The 16,833-nt window shown below is 38.0% G+C and overlaps 2 protein-coding genes and 2 pseudogenes across 2 annotated transcripts; 2 read left to right on the plus strand and 2 right to left on the minus strand.

The window, feature by feature from the left end:
* The first annotated feature begins 648 nt into the window (after positions 1–648).
* LOC111388469 (cysteine protease RD19A-like) lies at positions 649–3,011 on the plus strand. The gene is made up of 4 exons (XM_023013186.1): positions 649–1,229; positions 1,442–1,561; positions 2,188–2,434; positions 2,527–3,011. Exons 1-4 carry the CDS (start codon positions 753–755, stop codon positions 2,796–2,798), a joined length of 1,116 nt encoding a protein of 371 aa, XP_022868954.1. The 5' UTR covers positions 649–752; the 3' UTR covers positions 2,799–3,011.
* A 344-nt stretch (positions 3,012–3,355) lies between these two features.
* On the minus strand, positions 3,356–5,295 carry LOC111388471 (annotated as a pseudogene).
* Positions 5,296–10,288: 4,993 nt separating this feature from the next.
* Positions 10,289–12,652, plus strand: LOC111388470 (cysteine protease RD19A-like). Its single transcript, XM_023013187.1, has 4 exons — positions 10,289–10,869; positions 11,082–11,201; positions 11,828–12,074; positions 12,167–12,652. Exons 1-4 carry the CDS (start codon positions 10,393–10,395, stop codon positions 12,436–12,438), a joined length of 1,116 nt encoding a protein of 371 aa, XP_022868955.1. The 5' UTR covers positions 10,289–10,392; the 3' UTR covers positions 12,439–12,652.
* A 343-nt stretch (positions 12,653–12,995) lies between these two features.
* On the minus strand, positions 12,996–16,827 carry LOC111388472 (annotated as a pseudogene).
* Between the last annotated feature and the right edge of the window lie 6 nt (positions 16,828–16,833).

A 16,833-nucleotide genomic window follows, 5' to 3' on the forward strand; every position in this document is an offset into this window, starting at 1 on the left:
TTTTTTTTAATATTTCCCCATAATTTTTTTAACAATTATTTTTGAAAAAATCACTTTTCAAAAAGTCAAATTCACGTCTATCAATGATTCGCTTGGATTGGGTAGGGTCCATTGATGTTACTGTTTATATACCAAATTTATGTACATGCAACAAAATTCTCCAATCCATATCGAAAATGATTGTGCTACTTGTACATCGAAATTAACAACTAGGGATATCAAACGGGTCAAGCGGCTCGTGGGCTAGTAAAAAAATGTGAAAAAAAAGTTTGAAAATTTTAAAAAAAATAATTTCGAGCTCGTGGGCCAAGCGGAGCTCAAGCTCGAGCTTGACTCATGTGTTTAAGGGCCGAGCTCGATCGATCCATTGCCACCTTTATTTATAAGAAAAAATTTGGATGTACAAAAAAATTTTCACAAACTGTGTACAGAATAGAGACAAGTGTGAATTTCATGTTGTATAAAAAAATGTCAAAATGTGTGTGAGCCCAAAATTGTGAGTTTTCTATACGTATTTTCGCAAAAGGAAGGGTCGTATTTACAATTTCTCACAAAGTGCGACACGACAAATCATGGGTTCACCCTTGTTGTGGGTCCCTCTCTTGTGAGGGAGATACATTTCCCTAACAAAAATATTTATTATTCCTTGACAAATTGGTCAAGGTACGCTGTCACGATCGGATTCCCTGCTCCCGATAGATACATCCGTCTCGATATATTGCCCCCATCGCTCTCCCCTTTAGCGGAGCACAATGGCAGCCCGTTTTGCCCTTCTTTTCCTTTCCTCAATACTTCTCGCAACGTCGTTTTGGTCCGCCGTAGCGGGCGGCGATGCCGGTGAAGTGGACGATATTCTGATCCGTCAAGTCGTTGATCAAGGAAATGCTAGCGATGATAACTCGTTGACCGACGATCATCGTTTTGAGATCTTCAAGAAGAGGTTCACAAAGGCGTATGCTACAAAGGATGAGCACGATTACCGGCTCACTGTGTTTAAGGCTAACATGCGCCGCGCCAGGCGCCACCAGAAGCTCGACCCCTCCGCCATCCATGGCGTCACTCAGTTCTCGGATCTCACTCCCAAAGAGTTTCGCCGACGACACCTCGGCGTTAACCGACGCCTCCGCCTCCCCGTTGACGCTAACAAGGCGCCGATCCTTCCGACCAATAACCTTCCCACTGACTTCGATTGGAGAGACCATGGTGCCGTCACGCCAGTCAAGGATCAGGTTATTTTAGCTGAGATGCAACTTTTTCTTTTTCTTTTTTATTGGAAACGAACTGTTGAACCAAGACTTGAAACGATACTAGAAAAGGAGTTCAACGATTCGATTTTAAATTTCCTTATGTTACCACCTAGGTATTGAATTTGAATCTAGTGCTTAATTTGGTGGCTCTCTGCATATGATTCTCACTGGTAATTTTCGATTGTGTAAACTAGGGTTCCTGTGGGTCATGCTGGTCGTTTAGCACCACTGGAGCACTGGAAGGTGCGAACTTTTTGTCTACGGGAAAGCTTGTGAGCCTCAGCGAGCAACAGCTTGTGGATTGTGATCATGAGGTGCGGCTTTTAACTCTCTTTTTAAGATTTGGCCTTCTAATGCTGTGTGTTCTTGCCTTTTAAGAGCATCATTGATCTATCTGACACTGCACATCAGGTTACGTAGTCTGAACATCGAGTGGCTATTTACTGGTGAATTTTTTCTCCTAATTGAATGTTTGAATGATCTGAAAAGTTTTATATAAGTGATCAAATGATTCATTTGGATTCCGATACTAATTATTGATAAATATAGAACTTTCTATTAAACTTGTTGAAAACAAATTATTTGCTCAGCTATCTTTAAATTCTAGGTTTTTGAAGTGGTGGTTAGATGGTGTACTATGTAAAATGCGTCTTCATGGAAGGACTCATAAAAGCTCTATAAATTTTGAAAAGTTAGTTGTATATGATCTGACATATAAGTGCGCACTTTCCCTGTTTATATTATATTCTCATCGATCCTCAACGCCTAAACCCTGTAGTTCATCTTGAGAATTGGGCCCGTTTGCATAATTTTGTTATGATTTGGAGTAGGCATAGTATTCTTATTGTTTATGTTACACTGACTAATTAGATATTTTACCTTTCCCGCCTCTAAATTACTAATTCTAGATTGTATTTATATCAATTTCCACTATTTGCAGTGTGATCCAGAAGAAAAAGATTCATGCGACTCTGGCTGTAGTGGGGGACTGATGAACAGTGCCTTTGAGTACACTCTTAAAGCTGGTGGACTCATGAAGGAAGAAGACTATCCTTACACGGGCACTGACCGTGCAGCTTGCAAATTTGACAAATCCAAGATTTCTGCAAAGGTTGCTAACTTTAGTGTCGTGTCCCTTGATGAAGATCAAATTGCTGCAAATCTCGTTAAGAATGGTCCTCTTGCAGGTAGTGTATTACTGTCCGTTCGTATAAGCCCTGTTAAAATCGAGTATTAAGAAGTATTATGTCGTGACAGCAATTTTGTTTGTTGGGTGCAGTGGGTATCAATGCCGCCTTCATGCAGACATACATAGGAGGGGTGTCCTGTCCGTACATATGCTTTAAGCGAGTGTTGGATCATGGAGTGTTGTTGGTTGGGTATGGTGCAGCCGGCTATGCTCCGATTCGACTGAAAGAGAAGCCATATTGGATTATTAAGAATTCTTGGGGAGAAAAGTGGGGAGAGAAAGGATACTACAAAATCTGCCGTGGCCATAATGTTTGTGGGGTGGACTCGATGGTTTCTACTGTTGCAGCTGTTGGTACCTAAGTGTAGGATATGAGGTTCGCTGTCGTATTTATCTCTTCATTTCCGTTTCTGTACAAAGTTATAACTGATTTGCTTGTTACTTTTTAATGGCAGATCAGGTCTGTTGGGGTTATGTATTAGATGTAAACAATCAAAATGTCAGTGTATTATTAATCACTGCTGCCTGTTACAAATTTCAGTCCCTCTTGATATGATTAGGTCTCATTTGCTGTGCGAATTGCTTCAGACAGGAGAAAATGAATGAATAATTATAATGGTACATTTCAGCTACATTTCACATCATTTTCACCCTCAATTACCAAGGACACTTGGTGAAAAGTGAAAAGAGGAAAAGAAGTGAACGATTGACGGAATTTTTTTTTTCTCAAGGCTTCCAATGTCTGATATCTGAGCTGTAGAGTAGGGGGGTGACGATGTTTTGCGATAGGGCACCAAAGGGCCAGGGAGAGATGGGGTCAGGGGAGGACTGTAGACGCTGGAGGAAGCGAAGGGGGAAGGTACATTAGGATTGGTACAAAAATTAGACTTGTTTTAAAGGAAAAGCACAATAACATATATAAGACGACAAAAACATCATATTATTTGATTTCCTTGCAACAAAAATGCAAAATCCATGGCAATCTACATAAATAAAATACAAGGATAAGATTTTATCATCCAATCGTAACACATAATCATAGCTACTGAAATCAATTAAATAGCTGCAGACCTCAGAGACCGCTTATTCTTCCCAATGACAAATAATACAAGAGAAAGCATGCTCAACGCAAAAGCCTTTCCAGTGGCAATAACTTCAAGTTTTATTGCCTCTTCTGTGCATGGCATCCAGACGAAAGAATCAAGAAACATCCCATGATTGTACACATTCGAACTCCTAATAAATCCTTAATTAGCCATAATTTAATAAGATAGTAGAGAATCATTCCTCCTCATAATCAAGCAAGGCAAATGAGTACGCATAGAACTTGTAACCATCTCCCTCGTAGAACTTGCTTTGAAACTCCACCCAGTGAAGCCTTAATGCATGCAGGAAGGCACTGAGAGTTTCCATAACTAACAACACTCCCAACAGTCGCACAAATGAAGATGATGATGCCAACTATAACAATAATTACGTTATTGTACCTGCAGCAAGTAGATGGTTGAATGGTTTTAGGCTTGTCCATATAATTGCATCGACATTTCACAGGTTAATCATGCTTTTTTTAATGCTTCCTTGGGCTTAGTACACTTGACTTGGGAAAAGGGCTCTGGTGCATTTATAATGTAATCATGTCAAAGAAAATTGTTAACTCACAAAATTAAAAGAAAAAGAAAGACGAGTATATGATTTTCTAAAAATTGGGATTGAGTGTGCGAGTAAAGGTTTTATACATTGTTCCTTTTTCCCAATAGTGGATTTAAAAATCTACTATCAAGTTAAAAAAATGTGTATAATAGATAATAGATTAACTTACCCCCAAGCAAGAAGAAGAACCTTCTCATAGAACACACTGGACAACTCAGAGTGAGCAAGGCTGAAGAGAACCAGAAGAAAAAAGAGCATTAGATTATTAGCATATATTTATCGATGTTAATGTATTGAGCAATATTTAATAAAACATGAAACAAAGAGTTCAGGACTCTGAAACTAGTATAGGCTTTTTGTTATTTAAACCACTGGTGTGAATGGAGACATCTACCTAACTTTAGGTATTTTTCACAATTTAAGCAAATATTCACAGCATATTCATGCACAAATTTATCAATAATTCATGCTCTGAAATGAGACTAAAGGCATGTGATCAAAGTTTTCAGATTTGACCCAGCCATCCGAGCCAAGTGGTCGTTGTAATATCCCGAAATTTTATTACTAGTCATTAGATTAAAAATTAGGACTTAAGTGCGCCATTATTAGAGTCTAATGACCTTATTGGTTATTGACTTAGTTAAATTTTTTTTGATAAGTAATCAAATATTTTATTAATCATGCATAATGAAATGTATTATCAATTAATACAAGACAGAAATGACATGAAATTGGACAACCCGTCTATGTGAGTAATAGCCACAACATTAAACCAAATATACAATGTCAGATAAAACAATTCTTTAATCTGCTCTGTTGTCCGTGTATTATCGTCGAAACGACTATTTCTCTCCCTCCAAACACACCAGATGATGCATCTTGGGACAAGGTTCCAAACAATCTTGCTATCTTTATTACGAAATTTTTCCCCCATGCCTTCAAAACATCCTCCATACGCTGTGGAAACACCCAATCCATATGTTGGTAAGCCAAAATATCGTTCCATAGGGTGCGAGCAACGTCGTAATGAATTAACAAGTGGTCAATCGTCTCCCCATACCTCCGACACATATAGCACCATTCCGCAACATAAAAACCCTTGCATCGGAGGTTATCCACCGTTAACACCTATCCCTTCACAATCGTCCATACGAAAAATGTCACCTAAGAGAGCAGTTTACAAAGCTATACTTTCTTCCATGGGAATAAACTCTCTTCAGGTTCTAATTCCACACCAGATAGAAGGAGAAGAATAATGGGAGAAGAGAGAAAGCTTTCGCCACAAGCCACCAATAATTTTATTTAATTACCAACTCAAAAATTACAATGCAAAAATAGGTTTAAATAGTAAAGCAAACCCTAACGAGACTGGGCCCGAGCCCATACAAGTCCGATTCTCTAAATAATAGTCCAAGATAATAAATAAAGCTTAACTAGAAAATAAAATAAATAAATATCGGATGTCCTCATCAACTCTTCCAGGGTGGGAGAAAACTCGACCCTGTCGAGTGGATATATCACTGTATACTGTAATCAATATGATACTCCAAATGTTTCAAGTCAAGCCATGAGGGATGATCTTTCTGACGAACCAAGTAACGAAATTCCATGATTGATAGTATTGAAAATTATAGCTTATTCCCAGAAATATGATCTGACCAAGGGGGACGATCTTTCCTTCTAACCAAGTACTGATACTGGATTCCAAATAACCAATACGCATGCACATCATTTTCAAGATTTTCACATGATTGTACATAATGAGGAGCATAAGAAGCACGTCGATCTACCTAACAAACAAGGAAGTACTGAATCTTGCCATCATTGGTCAATACAATACGTTCATCTAAAATAACATCAATTTTATCTTTGTGTGCAATGACAGATGGTATTGAAGTAGAAATATGGCTTAGTGATCACATAGGGAGTTAAAGTATACAAGTGATGTGAAATCCAATTCCACACCAGATAGAACGGCTCATAAAAATCACTGGAAGCACAATCAGCATTTATGTATCTATTACGTCATATGCAGAAACCTAATCGATTATTAAAAACTGCATCACTAAAGATGAAGATATACTCAACTCTTTCCTTGTCTATAAGCCCACCCTGCACCAAGCAAATACAAATAATCTTTAAATTTTGTGAATATAAAATAAGGCACCCATTCTATTAAAAACTTTGATTCTTTATTGAATTTCTTATGAAAAGGAATTTTAAATAACCATTATAAACGTCAACATCGTGTCATGGAGAAAGGAAAAAATGGTAGACATAGTGATGTAGCATAGGTTGAGAAATTTAGAATCTGTGAAAGTTGAAGAAGTCAGCACAAGAAGCAGAATACATAAACAGCTAGAGAAGAAGGAGAGAAGGGAAGAAAAGAGAAGAGAAGGGGCGATGGAAAATGGAGAAAATGCCTGCAACACTCAAACTTCATTTCATTTCCATCAATTCTATCCCTCCATTTACAGAAAAGGATTGAATATACAGCAACACAAAAATATAAAATGCATGGGCCAGCCTACCTATATAGTGCAAGCCCAATACCAAATATAAAAAGGCTTGCAAGCCCAATACCAAAACACTAACTAGCCCAAAGCAAAACTAGAAAAAAGACCAAACCTACAGCATAAAAGGGCCTTCGGCCGGCCCATAAATACAGCCCAATTCAGCTAATAAAACATAAAATAAATAACATACAAGTAGAAACCCAAAATATGTGATGTCCTCATCAACTCTCCCAGACTGGGAGGAAAAACTCGACTCCATCGAGTGGATAAATCATAAAAGACCACAGTGGACGATCTTTCTGAAAAACCAAATATCGAAACTCAAACTTGATCCAGATTTGTTGAGGCTTTGCTTTGACAATCCATATAGAGTCAGCCTCGGGTCGATCCACCCAACGAACAAGAAAGTACTGAATCTCTCTATCATTAGTAAAAACAATCTGCTCATCTAAAATAACATCAATTTTATCTTTGTGTGCTGTGACAGATGGTATTCGAATAGACATAGCAAAAGATTCAGTGTGGGAGCTCTCATGTGGAGATAGAAAATGGTAATCAAAATGGTCAAAAGAGCCTTAGAACGAAGTCATTAACAATTAAAATAGGGTAATGATTATAATGTGATGAAAGATCATTGACATATGTATTTGGATCAACATGCTTTAAAATTTCATAAGGACCAGCATTACGGGCTTGCAATATAACATAATCCCCAATATTAAATTCAAAATGTCGTTTATGCAAATCAACTTGAAGTTTATATGATGCATTTCTTGCTTCAAGTTGTTCATTAATCTCAGTATACAAGTCATGAAGATGATATACAAATGCTCCAGCTGACAACGACACACTCGCATGCGGGGACATAGGAATAAGATCTAACGGCCGCCTAGACTTATAACTATGAACAACTTCAAATGGATTTATACCTAGAGACCAATTCACAGAAGTGTTATATGCAATTTGAACAGTTGGGGGATCAAGTCCCAATTCCCAAGGTTTTTCTAGACTAGAGACTTGAATAAATTGCTTTGACTTTGGTTAACGACCTCATTTTGACCATCAGTCCTAAGTTGATTTGCAGTGGAGAATTTCGATTTAGTGCTAACCATAGGTGATTGGGTTCTCCAAAAGTGACTAGTGAAATCATGAGATATAGTATCTAGAGTCTCAGGAAGAGTCTGCATGCCACCTAAGGAGGTGTCCTTACTATCATCATCAACATCTTCAAGTTTAGGTTCATATACTAGATCTTCTAACGACTCTTTTATTACATTCTTCTATGACTAAGGCTCGGTTAGGACATTTGGAAGAGATGTGGTCAAAGTCCTTACAGCTAATGCATAGCAAGTGAGAAGAAGAAGTCCTTGGAGTTTCAAAAATTTTACCCTTGTTTTCCAAGATTGGAGGAACATTAGACGGGGGAGGTCCTAGAAGGGACTTAACAGGTATCAAAACAAACACCCCTTTACAATCTCTTCTACCCATTTTTTACTTCTATTTCATTTTTTCTTTCACTATCTTCCTTCTTTCATCAATGGGTGCTTGCACCGCGGTGAATCCAGCACCATTGATCAGTCGCTGTGAGCAGGTAATCCATCGCCTTAAGTGCCGTCGCTGAGTTCGTTGCGCACAGCGGTGAGTCTCACTCGACTGCGTAAACTCTGGTTGTTGGGGCGCGGCGCTCTATGCGTGGCGACGGATGTACAGTGGAATTGAGACGTGACAGCTTCGCTTGTGGATCCGAACTTTCCTCCAATGTTGCGTATCATAACAGCGATTTGAACTTCACGGCGCTGCTAGTGGAAGTTATTGCGGCGTTGCAATCGCCAGCAGAGATTTTTGTAGTATTTTTCGACGATTTTTTGTTATGGTTTTTGAGGTGATCGTGTTGCAGGTGATGGTAGCTATGGGTTTGTGGATTTTTTTGTGGAGTGGTGTAGATGGAGATAGAAGAGGTGAGTGGCAGTGGTGGTGGTGTGTTGTGGGTACATTGTGTGGTAGTGTGTGGTGGTTTTGTGGGTGTTGTGGTGGTGGTAATTTTGGAGAAGATGGTTCTAAAGGCAGTGATGCTTATGGTTGTCGAAGTTTTGTGTGCAGTGGGTTTGCATTGATATGGTGTGTGGTGGTGCCGTGGTGGTTTTGCATGGTCAAGTGAGGTGGTAGTGGTTGTCAGTAGATGGGATGGGACGGGACGGGAGGAGTTTGTGACCGATAAATAATATGTGATCCAAAAAAATGTAATTGTTACTCACAATTTATTAAGCACAATTTATTAAGTTGTGATCGAGAAATTAATTGTGACCAATTTAATTTGATAATTTGTGACCGATAAATGAATTGTGACCATAAAAGTTTTGATTTCGTGAACGATAAAATTAAATGGTGATCTAAAAATTTAATAATATGTGACTAAAAAATAATTTCTGACCAACTAATTTGAAAATTTGTAACTACCAAATAAATTGTGACCTATAATGTTTTTAATCTGTGATCGCTGAAATAATCAATGATCTGTAAATACATATCTGTGATCATGAGTTATATAATTGTGACCTTAATATAATTAATTAATAAAATATTTTTAATTAATTAATAAATACCGGATTTTTGCAATTTTAAACTTAATATTTGAAAATTGATTTGATGCGTACTTAATATTTGATTTATGATTTTTTTCCCTTTTTAAGAAATTGAATTTAGTATACAACCTCGTCTCGAGGTTAGGGTATTATCCTGGCCATCGAGGATATGTTCTCGGCATCAAAGGTGATTGAGGGCATGCATGGGTTGACTACCTCGACTTGAGGATTATATGATGTCCTCTCATGAAAGTCTATACTCGACCTCTCGAAGAGTCGAGGTCTGATTGAATAAGGATAATCATCAACTTCTCCAAGACTTCTATTTAATCTTAAATTTAGATATTGACGTCAACAAGAGAGGCCACTTTTCAGTTTTTGCCCCTCATAACTTTGCCTCTTAGCCTCAAATTTTTTCAAATTATTTTTTCTCGATGTTCATTTTTACATTTTTAATTTTTTTTAATATTTCCCCATAATTTTTTTAACAATTATTTTTGAAAAAATCACTTTTCAAAAAGTCAAATTCACGTCTATCAATGATTCGCTTGGATTGGGTAGGGTCCATTGATGTTACTGTTTATATACCAAATTTATGTACATGCAACAAAATTCTCCAATCCATATCGAAAATGATTGTGCTACTTGTACATCGAAATTAACAACTAGGGATATCAAACGGGTCAAGCGGCTCGTGGGCTAGTAAAAAAATGTGAAAAAAAAGTTTGAAAATTTTAAAAAAAATAATTTCGAGCTCGTGGGCCAAGCGGAGCTCAAGCTCGAGCTTGACTCATGTGTTTAAGGGCCGAGCTCGATCGATCCATTGCCACCTTTATTTATAAGAAAAAATTTGGATGTACAAAAAAATTTTCACAAACTGTGTACAGAATAGAGACAAGTGTGAATTTCATGTTGTATAAAAAAATGTCAAAATGTGTGTGAGCCCAAAATTGTGAGTTTTCTATACGTATTTTCGCAAAAGGAAGGGTCGTATTTACAATTTCTCACAAAGTGCGACACGACAAATCATGGGTTCACCCTTGTTGTGGGTCCCTCTCTTGTGAGGGAGATACATTTCCCTAACAAAAATATTTATTATTCCTTGACAAATTGGTCAAGGTACGCTGTCACGATCGGATTCCCTGCTCCCGATAGATACATCCGTCTCGATATATTGCCCCCATCGCTCTCCCCTTTAGCGGAGCACAATGGCAGCCCGTTTTGCCCTTCTTTTCCTTTCCTCAATACTTCTCGCAACGTCGTTTTGGTCCGCCGTAGCGGGCGGCGATGCCGGTGAAGTGGACGATATTCTGATCCGTCAAGTCGTTGATCAAGGAAATGCTAGCGATGATAACTCGTTGACCGACGATCATCGTTTTGAGATCTTCAAGAAGAGGTTCACAAAGGCGTATGCTACAAAGGATGAGCACGATTACCGGCTCACTGTGTTTAAGGCTAACATGCGCCGCGCCAGGCGCCACCAGAAGCTCGACCCCTCCGCCATCCATGGCGTCACTCAGTTCTCGGATCTCACTCCCAAAGAGTTTCGCCGACGACACCTCGGCGTTAACCGACGCCTCCGCCTCCCCGTTGACGCTAACAAGGCGCCGATCCTTCCGACCAATAACCTTCCCACTGACTTCGATTGGAGAGACCATGGTGCCGTCACGCCAGTCAAGGATCAGGTTATTTTAGCTGAGATGCAACTTTTTCTTTTTCTTTTTTATTGGAAACGAACTGTTGAACCAAGACTTGAAACGATACTAGAAAAGGAGTTCAACGATTCGATTTTAAATTTCCTTATGTTACCACCTAGGTATTGAATTTGAATCTAGTGCTTAATTTGGTGGCTCTCTGCATATGATTCTCACTGGTAATTTTCGATTGTGTAAACTAGGGTTCCTGTGGGTCATGCTGGTCGTTTAGCACCACTGGAGCACTGGAAGGTGCGAACTTTTTGTCTACGGGAAAGCTTGTGAGCCTCAGCGAGCAACAGCTTGTGGATTGTGATCATGAGGTGCGGCTTTTAACTCTCTTTTTAAGATTTGGCCTTCTAATGCTGTGTGTTCTTGCCTTTTAAGAGCATCATTGATCTATCTGACACTGCACATCAGGTTACGTAGTCTGAACATCGAGTGGCTATTTACTGGTGAATTTTTTCTCCTAATTGAATGTTTGAATGATCTGAAAAGTTTTATATAAGTGATCAAATGATTCATTTGGATTCCGATACTAATTATTGATAAATATAGAACTTTCTATTAAACTTGTTGAAAACAAATTATTTGCTCAGCTATCTTTAAATTCTAGGTTTTTGAAGTGGTGGTTAGATGGTGTACTATGTAAAATGCGTCTTCATGGAAGGACTCATAAAAGCTCTATAAATTTTGAAAAGTTAGTTGTATATGATCTGACATATAAGTGCGCACTTTCCCTGTTTATATTATATTCTCATCGATCCTCAACGCCTAAACCCTGTAGTTCATCTTGAGAATTGGGCCCGTTTGCATAATTTTGTTATGATTTGGAGTAGGCATAGTATTCTTATTGTTTATGTTACACTGACTAATTAGATATTTTACCTTTCCCGCCTCTAAATTACTAATTCTAGATTGTATTTATATCAATTTCCACTATTTGCAGTGTGATCCAGAAGAAAAAGATTCATGCGACTCTGGCTGTAGTGGGGGACTGATGAACAGTGCCTTTGAGTACACTCTTAAAGCTGGTGGACTCATGAAGGAAGAAGACTATCCTTACACGGGCACTGACCGTGCAGCTTGCAAATTTGACAAATCCAAGATTTCTGCAAAGGTTGCTAACTTTAGTGTCGTGTCCCTTGATGAAGATCAAATTGCTGCAAATCTCGTTAAGAATGGTCCTCTTGCAGGTAGTGTATTACTGTCCGTTCGTATAAGCCCTGTTAAAATCGAGTATTAAGAAGTATTATGTCGTGACAGCAATTTTGTTTGTTGGGTGCAGTGGGTATCAATGCCGCCTTCATGCAGACATACATAGGAGGGGTGTCCTGTCCGTACATATGCTTTAAGCGAGTGTTGGATCATGGAGTGTTGTTGGTTGGGTATGGTGCAGCCGGCTATGCTCCGATTCGACTGAAAGAGAAGCCATATTGGATTATTAAGAATTCTTGGGGAGAAAAGTGGGGAGAGAAAGGATACTACAAAATCTGCCGTGGCCATAATGTTTGTGGGGTGGACTCGATGGTTTCTACTGTTGCAGCTGTTGGTACCTAAGTGTAGGATATGAGGTTCGCTGTCGTATTTATCTCTTCATTTCCGTTTCTGTACAAAGTTATAACTGATTTGCTTGTTACTTTTTAATGGCAGATCAGGTCTGTTGGGGTTATGTATTAGATGTAAACAATCAAAATGTCAGTGTATTATTAATCACTGCTGCCTGTTACAAATTTCAGTCCCTCTTGATATGATTAGGTCTCATTTGCTGTGCGAATTGCTTCAGACAGGAGAAAATGAATGAATAATTATAATGGTACATTTCAGCTACATTTCACGTCATTTTCACCCTCAATTACCAAGGACACTTGGTGAAAAGTGAAAAGAGGAAAAGAAGTGAACGATTGACGGAATTTTTTTTTTCTCAAGGCTTCCAATGTCTGATATCTGAGCTGTAGAGTAGGGGGGTGACGATGTTTTGCGATAGGGCACCAAAGGGCCAGGGAGAGATGGGGTCAGGGGAGGACTGTAGACGCTGGAGGAAGCGAAGGGGGAAGGTACATTAGGATTGGTACAAAAATTAGACTTGTTTTAAAGGAAAAGCACAATAACATATATAAGACGACAAAAACATCATATTATTTGATTTCCTTGCAACAAAAATGCAAAATCCATGGCAATCTACATAAATAAAATACAAGGATAAGATTTTATCATCCAATCGTAACACATAATCATAGCTACTGAAATCAATTAAATAGCTGCAGACCTCAGAGACCGCTTATTCTTCCCAATGACAAATAATACAAGAGAAAGCATGCTCAACGCAAAAGCCTTTCCAGTGGCAATAACTTCAAGTTTTATTGCCTCTTCTGTGCATGGCATCCAGACGAAAGAATCAAGAAACATCCCATGATTGTACACATTCGAACTCCTAATAAATCCTTAATTAGCCATAATTTAATAAGATAGTAGAGAATCATTCCTCCTCATAATCAAGCAAGGCAAATGAGTACGCATAGAACTTGTAACCATCTCCCTCGTAGAACTTGCTTTGAAACTCCACCCAGTGAAGCCTTAATGCATGCAGGAAGGCACTGAGAGTTTCCATAACTAACAACACTCCCAACAGTCGCACAAATGAAGATGATGATGCCAACTATAACAATAATTACGTTATTGTACCTGCAGCAAGTAGATGGTTGAATGGTTTTAGGCTTGTCCATATAATTGCATCGACATTTCACAGGTTAATCATGCTTTTTTTAATGCTTCCTTGGGCTTAGTACACTTGACTTGGGAAAAGGGCTCTGGTGCATTTATAATGTAATCATGTCAAAGAAAATTGTTAACTCACAAAATTAAAAGAAAAAGAAAGACGAGTATATGATTTTCTAAAAATTGGGATTGAGTGTGCGAGTAAAGGTTTTATACATTGTTCCTTTTTCCCAATAGTGGATTTAAAAATCTACTATCAAGTTAAAAAAATGTGTATAATAGATAATAGATTAACTTACCCCCAAGCAAGAAGAAGAACCTTCTCATAGAACACACTGGACAACTCAGAGTGAGCAAGGCTGAAGAGAACCAGAAGAAAAAAGAGCATTAGATTATTAGCATATATTTATCGATGTTAATGTATTGAGCAATATTTAATAAAACATGAAACAAAGAGTTCAGGACTCTGAAACTAGTATAGGCTTTTTGTTATTTAAACCACTGGTGTGAATGGAGACATCTACCTAACTTTAGGTATTTTTCACAATTTAAGCAAATATTCACAGCATATTCATGCACAAATTTATCAATAATTCATGCTCTGAAATGAGACTAAAGGCATGTGATCAAAGTTTTCAGATTTGACCCAGCCATCCGAGCCAAGTGGTCGTTGTAATATCCCGAAATTTTATTACTAGTCATTAGATTAAAAATTAGGACTTAAGTGCGCCATTATTAGAGTCTAATGACCTTATTGGTTATTGACTTAGTTAAATTTTTTTTGATAAGTAATCAAATATTTTATTAATCATGCATAATGAAATGTATTATCAATTAATACAAGACAGAAATGACATGAAATTGGACAACCCGTCTATGTGAGTAATAGCCACAACATTAAACCAAATATACAATGTCAGATAAAACAATTCTTTAATCTGCTCTGTTGTCCGTGTATTATCGTCGAAACGACTATTTCTCTCCCTCCAAACACACCAGATGATGCATCTTGGGACAAGGTTCCAAACAATCTTGCTATCTTTATTACGAAATTTTTCCCCCATGCCGTCAAAACATCCTCCATACGCTGTGGAAACACCCAATCCATATGTTGATAAGCCAAAATATCGTTCCATAGGGTGCGAGCAACGTCGTAATGAATTAACAAGTGGTCAATCGTCTCCCCATACCTCCGACACATATAGCACCATTCCGCAACATAAAAACCCTTGCATCGGAGGTTATCCACCGTTAACACCTATCCCTTCACAATCGTCCATACGAAAAATGTCACCTAAGAGAGCAGTTTACAAAGCTATACTTTCTTCCATGGGAATAAACTCTCCTCAGGTTCTAATAAAGATAAAAAATAAGAGCTTACTGAGAAAATGTCATTGCATGCCAACGTCCACCTGCTACGATCACTTTCGCTCACCCTAACGTGCACCTCATACAAAGAAGTCAGGAGTAGTGCATAATCATCCAATTCCCAATCCTGTAGACCCCTCCCAAAAACAATGTTCCAGCTGGGATTCTGATGCAGCACCAATAGAAATATTAAATGTAGAATGAGAAGAACAATTAACAGGAAGAAGAAATCAGAGGGGAAGGGATGAAAGAAGAAGAAAAATCAATAGAAGGAGAAGAATAATGGGAGAAGAGAGAAAGCTTTCGCCACAAGCCACCAATAATTTTATTTAATTATCAACTCAAAAATTACAATGCAAAAATAGGTTTAAATAGTAAAGCAAACCCTAACGAGACTGGGCCCGAGCCCATATAAGTCCGATTCTCTAAATAATAGTCCAAGATAATAAATAAAGCTTAACTAGAAAATAAAATAAATAAATATCGGATGTCCTCATCAACTCTTTCAGGGTGGGAGAAAACTCGACCCTGTCGAGTGGATATATCACTGTATACTGTAATCAATATGATACTCCAAATGTTTCAAGTCAAGCCATGAGGGATGATCTTTCTGACGAACCAAGTAACGAAATTCCATGATTGATAGTATTGAAAATTATAGCTTATTCCCAGAAATATGATCTGACCAAGGGGGACGATCTTTCCTTCTAACCAAGTACTGATACTGGATTCCAAATAACCAATACGCATGCACATCATTTTCAAGATTTTCACATGATTGTACATAATGAGGAGCATAAGAAGCACGTCGATCTACCTAACAAACAAGGAAGTACTGAATCTTGCCATCATTGGTCAATACAATACGTTCATCTAAAATAATATCAATTTTATCTTTGTGTGCAATGACAGATGGTATTGAAGTAGAAATATGGCTTAGTGATCACATAGGGAGTTAAAGTATACAAGTGATGTGAAATCCAATTCCACACCAGATAGAACGGCTCATAAAAATCACTGGAAGCACAATCAGCATTTATGTATCTATTACGTCATATGCAGAAACCTAATCGATTATTAAAAACTGCATCACTAAAGATGAAGATATACTCAACTCTTTCCTTGTCTATAAGCCCACCCTGCACCAAGCAAATACAAATAATCTTTAAATTTTGTGAATATAAAATAAGGCACCCATTCTATTAAAAACTTTGATTCTTTATTGAATTTCTTATGAAAAGGAATTTTAAATAACCATTATAAACGTCAACATCGTGTCATGGAGAAAGGAAAAAATGGTAGACATAGTGATGTAGCATAGGTTGAGAAATTTAGAATCTGTGAAAGTTGAAGAAGTCAGCACAAGAAGCAGAATACATAAACAGCTAGAGAAGAAGGAGAGAAGGGAAGAAAAGAGAAGAGAAGGGGCGATGGAAAATGGAGAAAATGCCTGCAACACTCAAACTTCATTTCATTTCCATCAATTCTATCCCTCCATTTACAGAAAAGGATTGAATATACAGCAACACAAAAATATAAAATGCATGGGCCAGCCTACCTATATAGTGCAAGCCCAATACCAAATATAAAAAGGCTTGCAAGCCCAATACCAAAACACTAACTAGCCCAAAGCAAAACTAGAAAAAAGACCAAACCTACAGCATAAAAGGGCCTTCGGCCGGCCCATAAATACAGCCCAATTCAGCTAATAAAACATAAAATAAATAACATACAAGTAGAAACCCAAAATATGTGATGTCCTCATCAACTCTCCCAGACTGGGAGGAAAAACTCGACTCCATCGAGTGGATAAATCATAAAAGACCACAGTGGACGATCTTTCTGAAAAACCAAATATCGAAACTCAAA

The sequence above is a fragment of the Olea europaea genome, unplaced genomic scaffold (assembly GCF_002742605.1).
Source record: "Olea europaea var. sylvestris unplaced genomic scaffold, O_europaea_v1 scaffold4992, whole genome shotgun sequence".
Taxonomy (NCBI): Eukaryota; Viridiplantae; Streptophyta; class Magnoliopsida; order Lamiales; family Oleaceae; genus Olea; species Olea europaea.

What these genes read in the sequence shown, in the direction of transcription:
- LOC111388470 (XM_023013187.1), top strand. Translation starts at nt 10,393, where the DNA reads ATGGCAGCCCGTTTTGCCCTTCTTTTCCTTTCCTCAATACTTCTCGCA. An exon ending in TTGTGGATTGTGATCATGAG is followed by an intron (nt 11,202 to 11,827) that starts GTGCGGCTTTTA and finishes CACTATTTGCAG; the next exon opens with TGTGATCCAGAAGAAAAAGA. An exon ending in TAAGAATGGTCCTCTTGCAG is followed by an intron (nt 12,075 to 12,166) that starts GTAGTGTATTAC and finishes TGTTGGGTGCAG; the next exon opens with TGGGTATCAATGCCGCCTTC.
- LOC111388469 (XM_023013186.1), top strand. Translation starts at nt 753, where the DNA reads ATGGCAGCCCGTTTTGCCCTTCTTTTCCTTTCCTCAATACTTCTCGCA. An exon ending in TTGTGGATTGTGATCATGAG is followed by an intron (nt 1,562 to 2,187) that starts GTGCGGCTTTTA and finishes CACTATTTGCAG; the next exon opens with TGTGATCCAGAAGAAAAAGA. An exon ending in TAAGAATGGTCCTCTTGCAG is followed by an intron (nt 2,435 to 2,526) that starts GTAGTGTATTAC and finishes TGTTGGGTGCAG; the next exon opens with TGGGTATCAATGCCGCCTTC.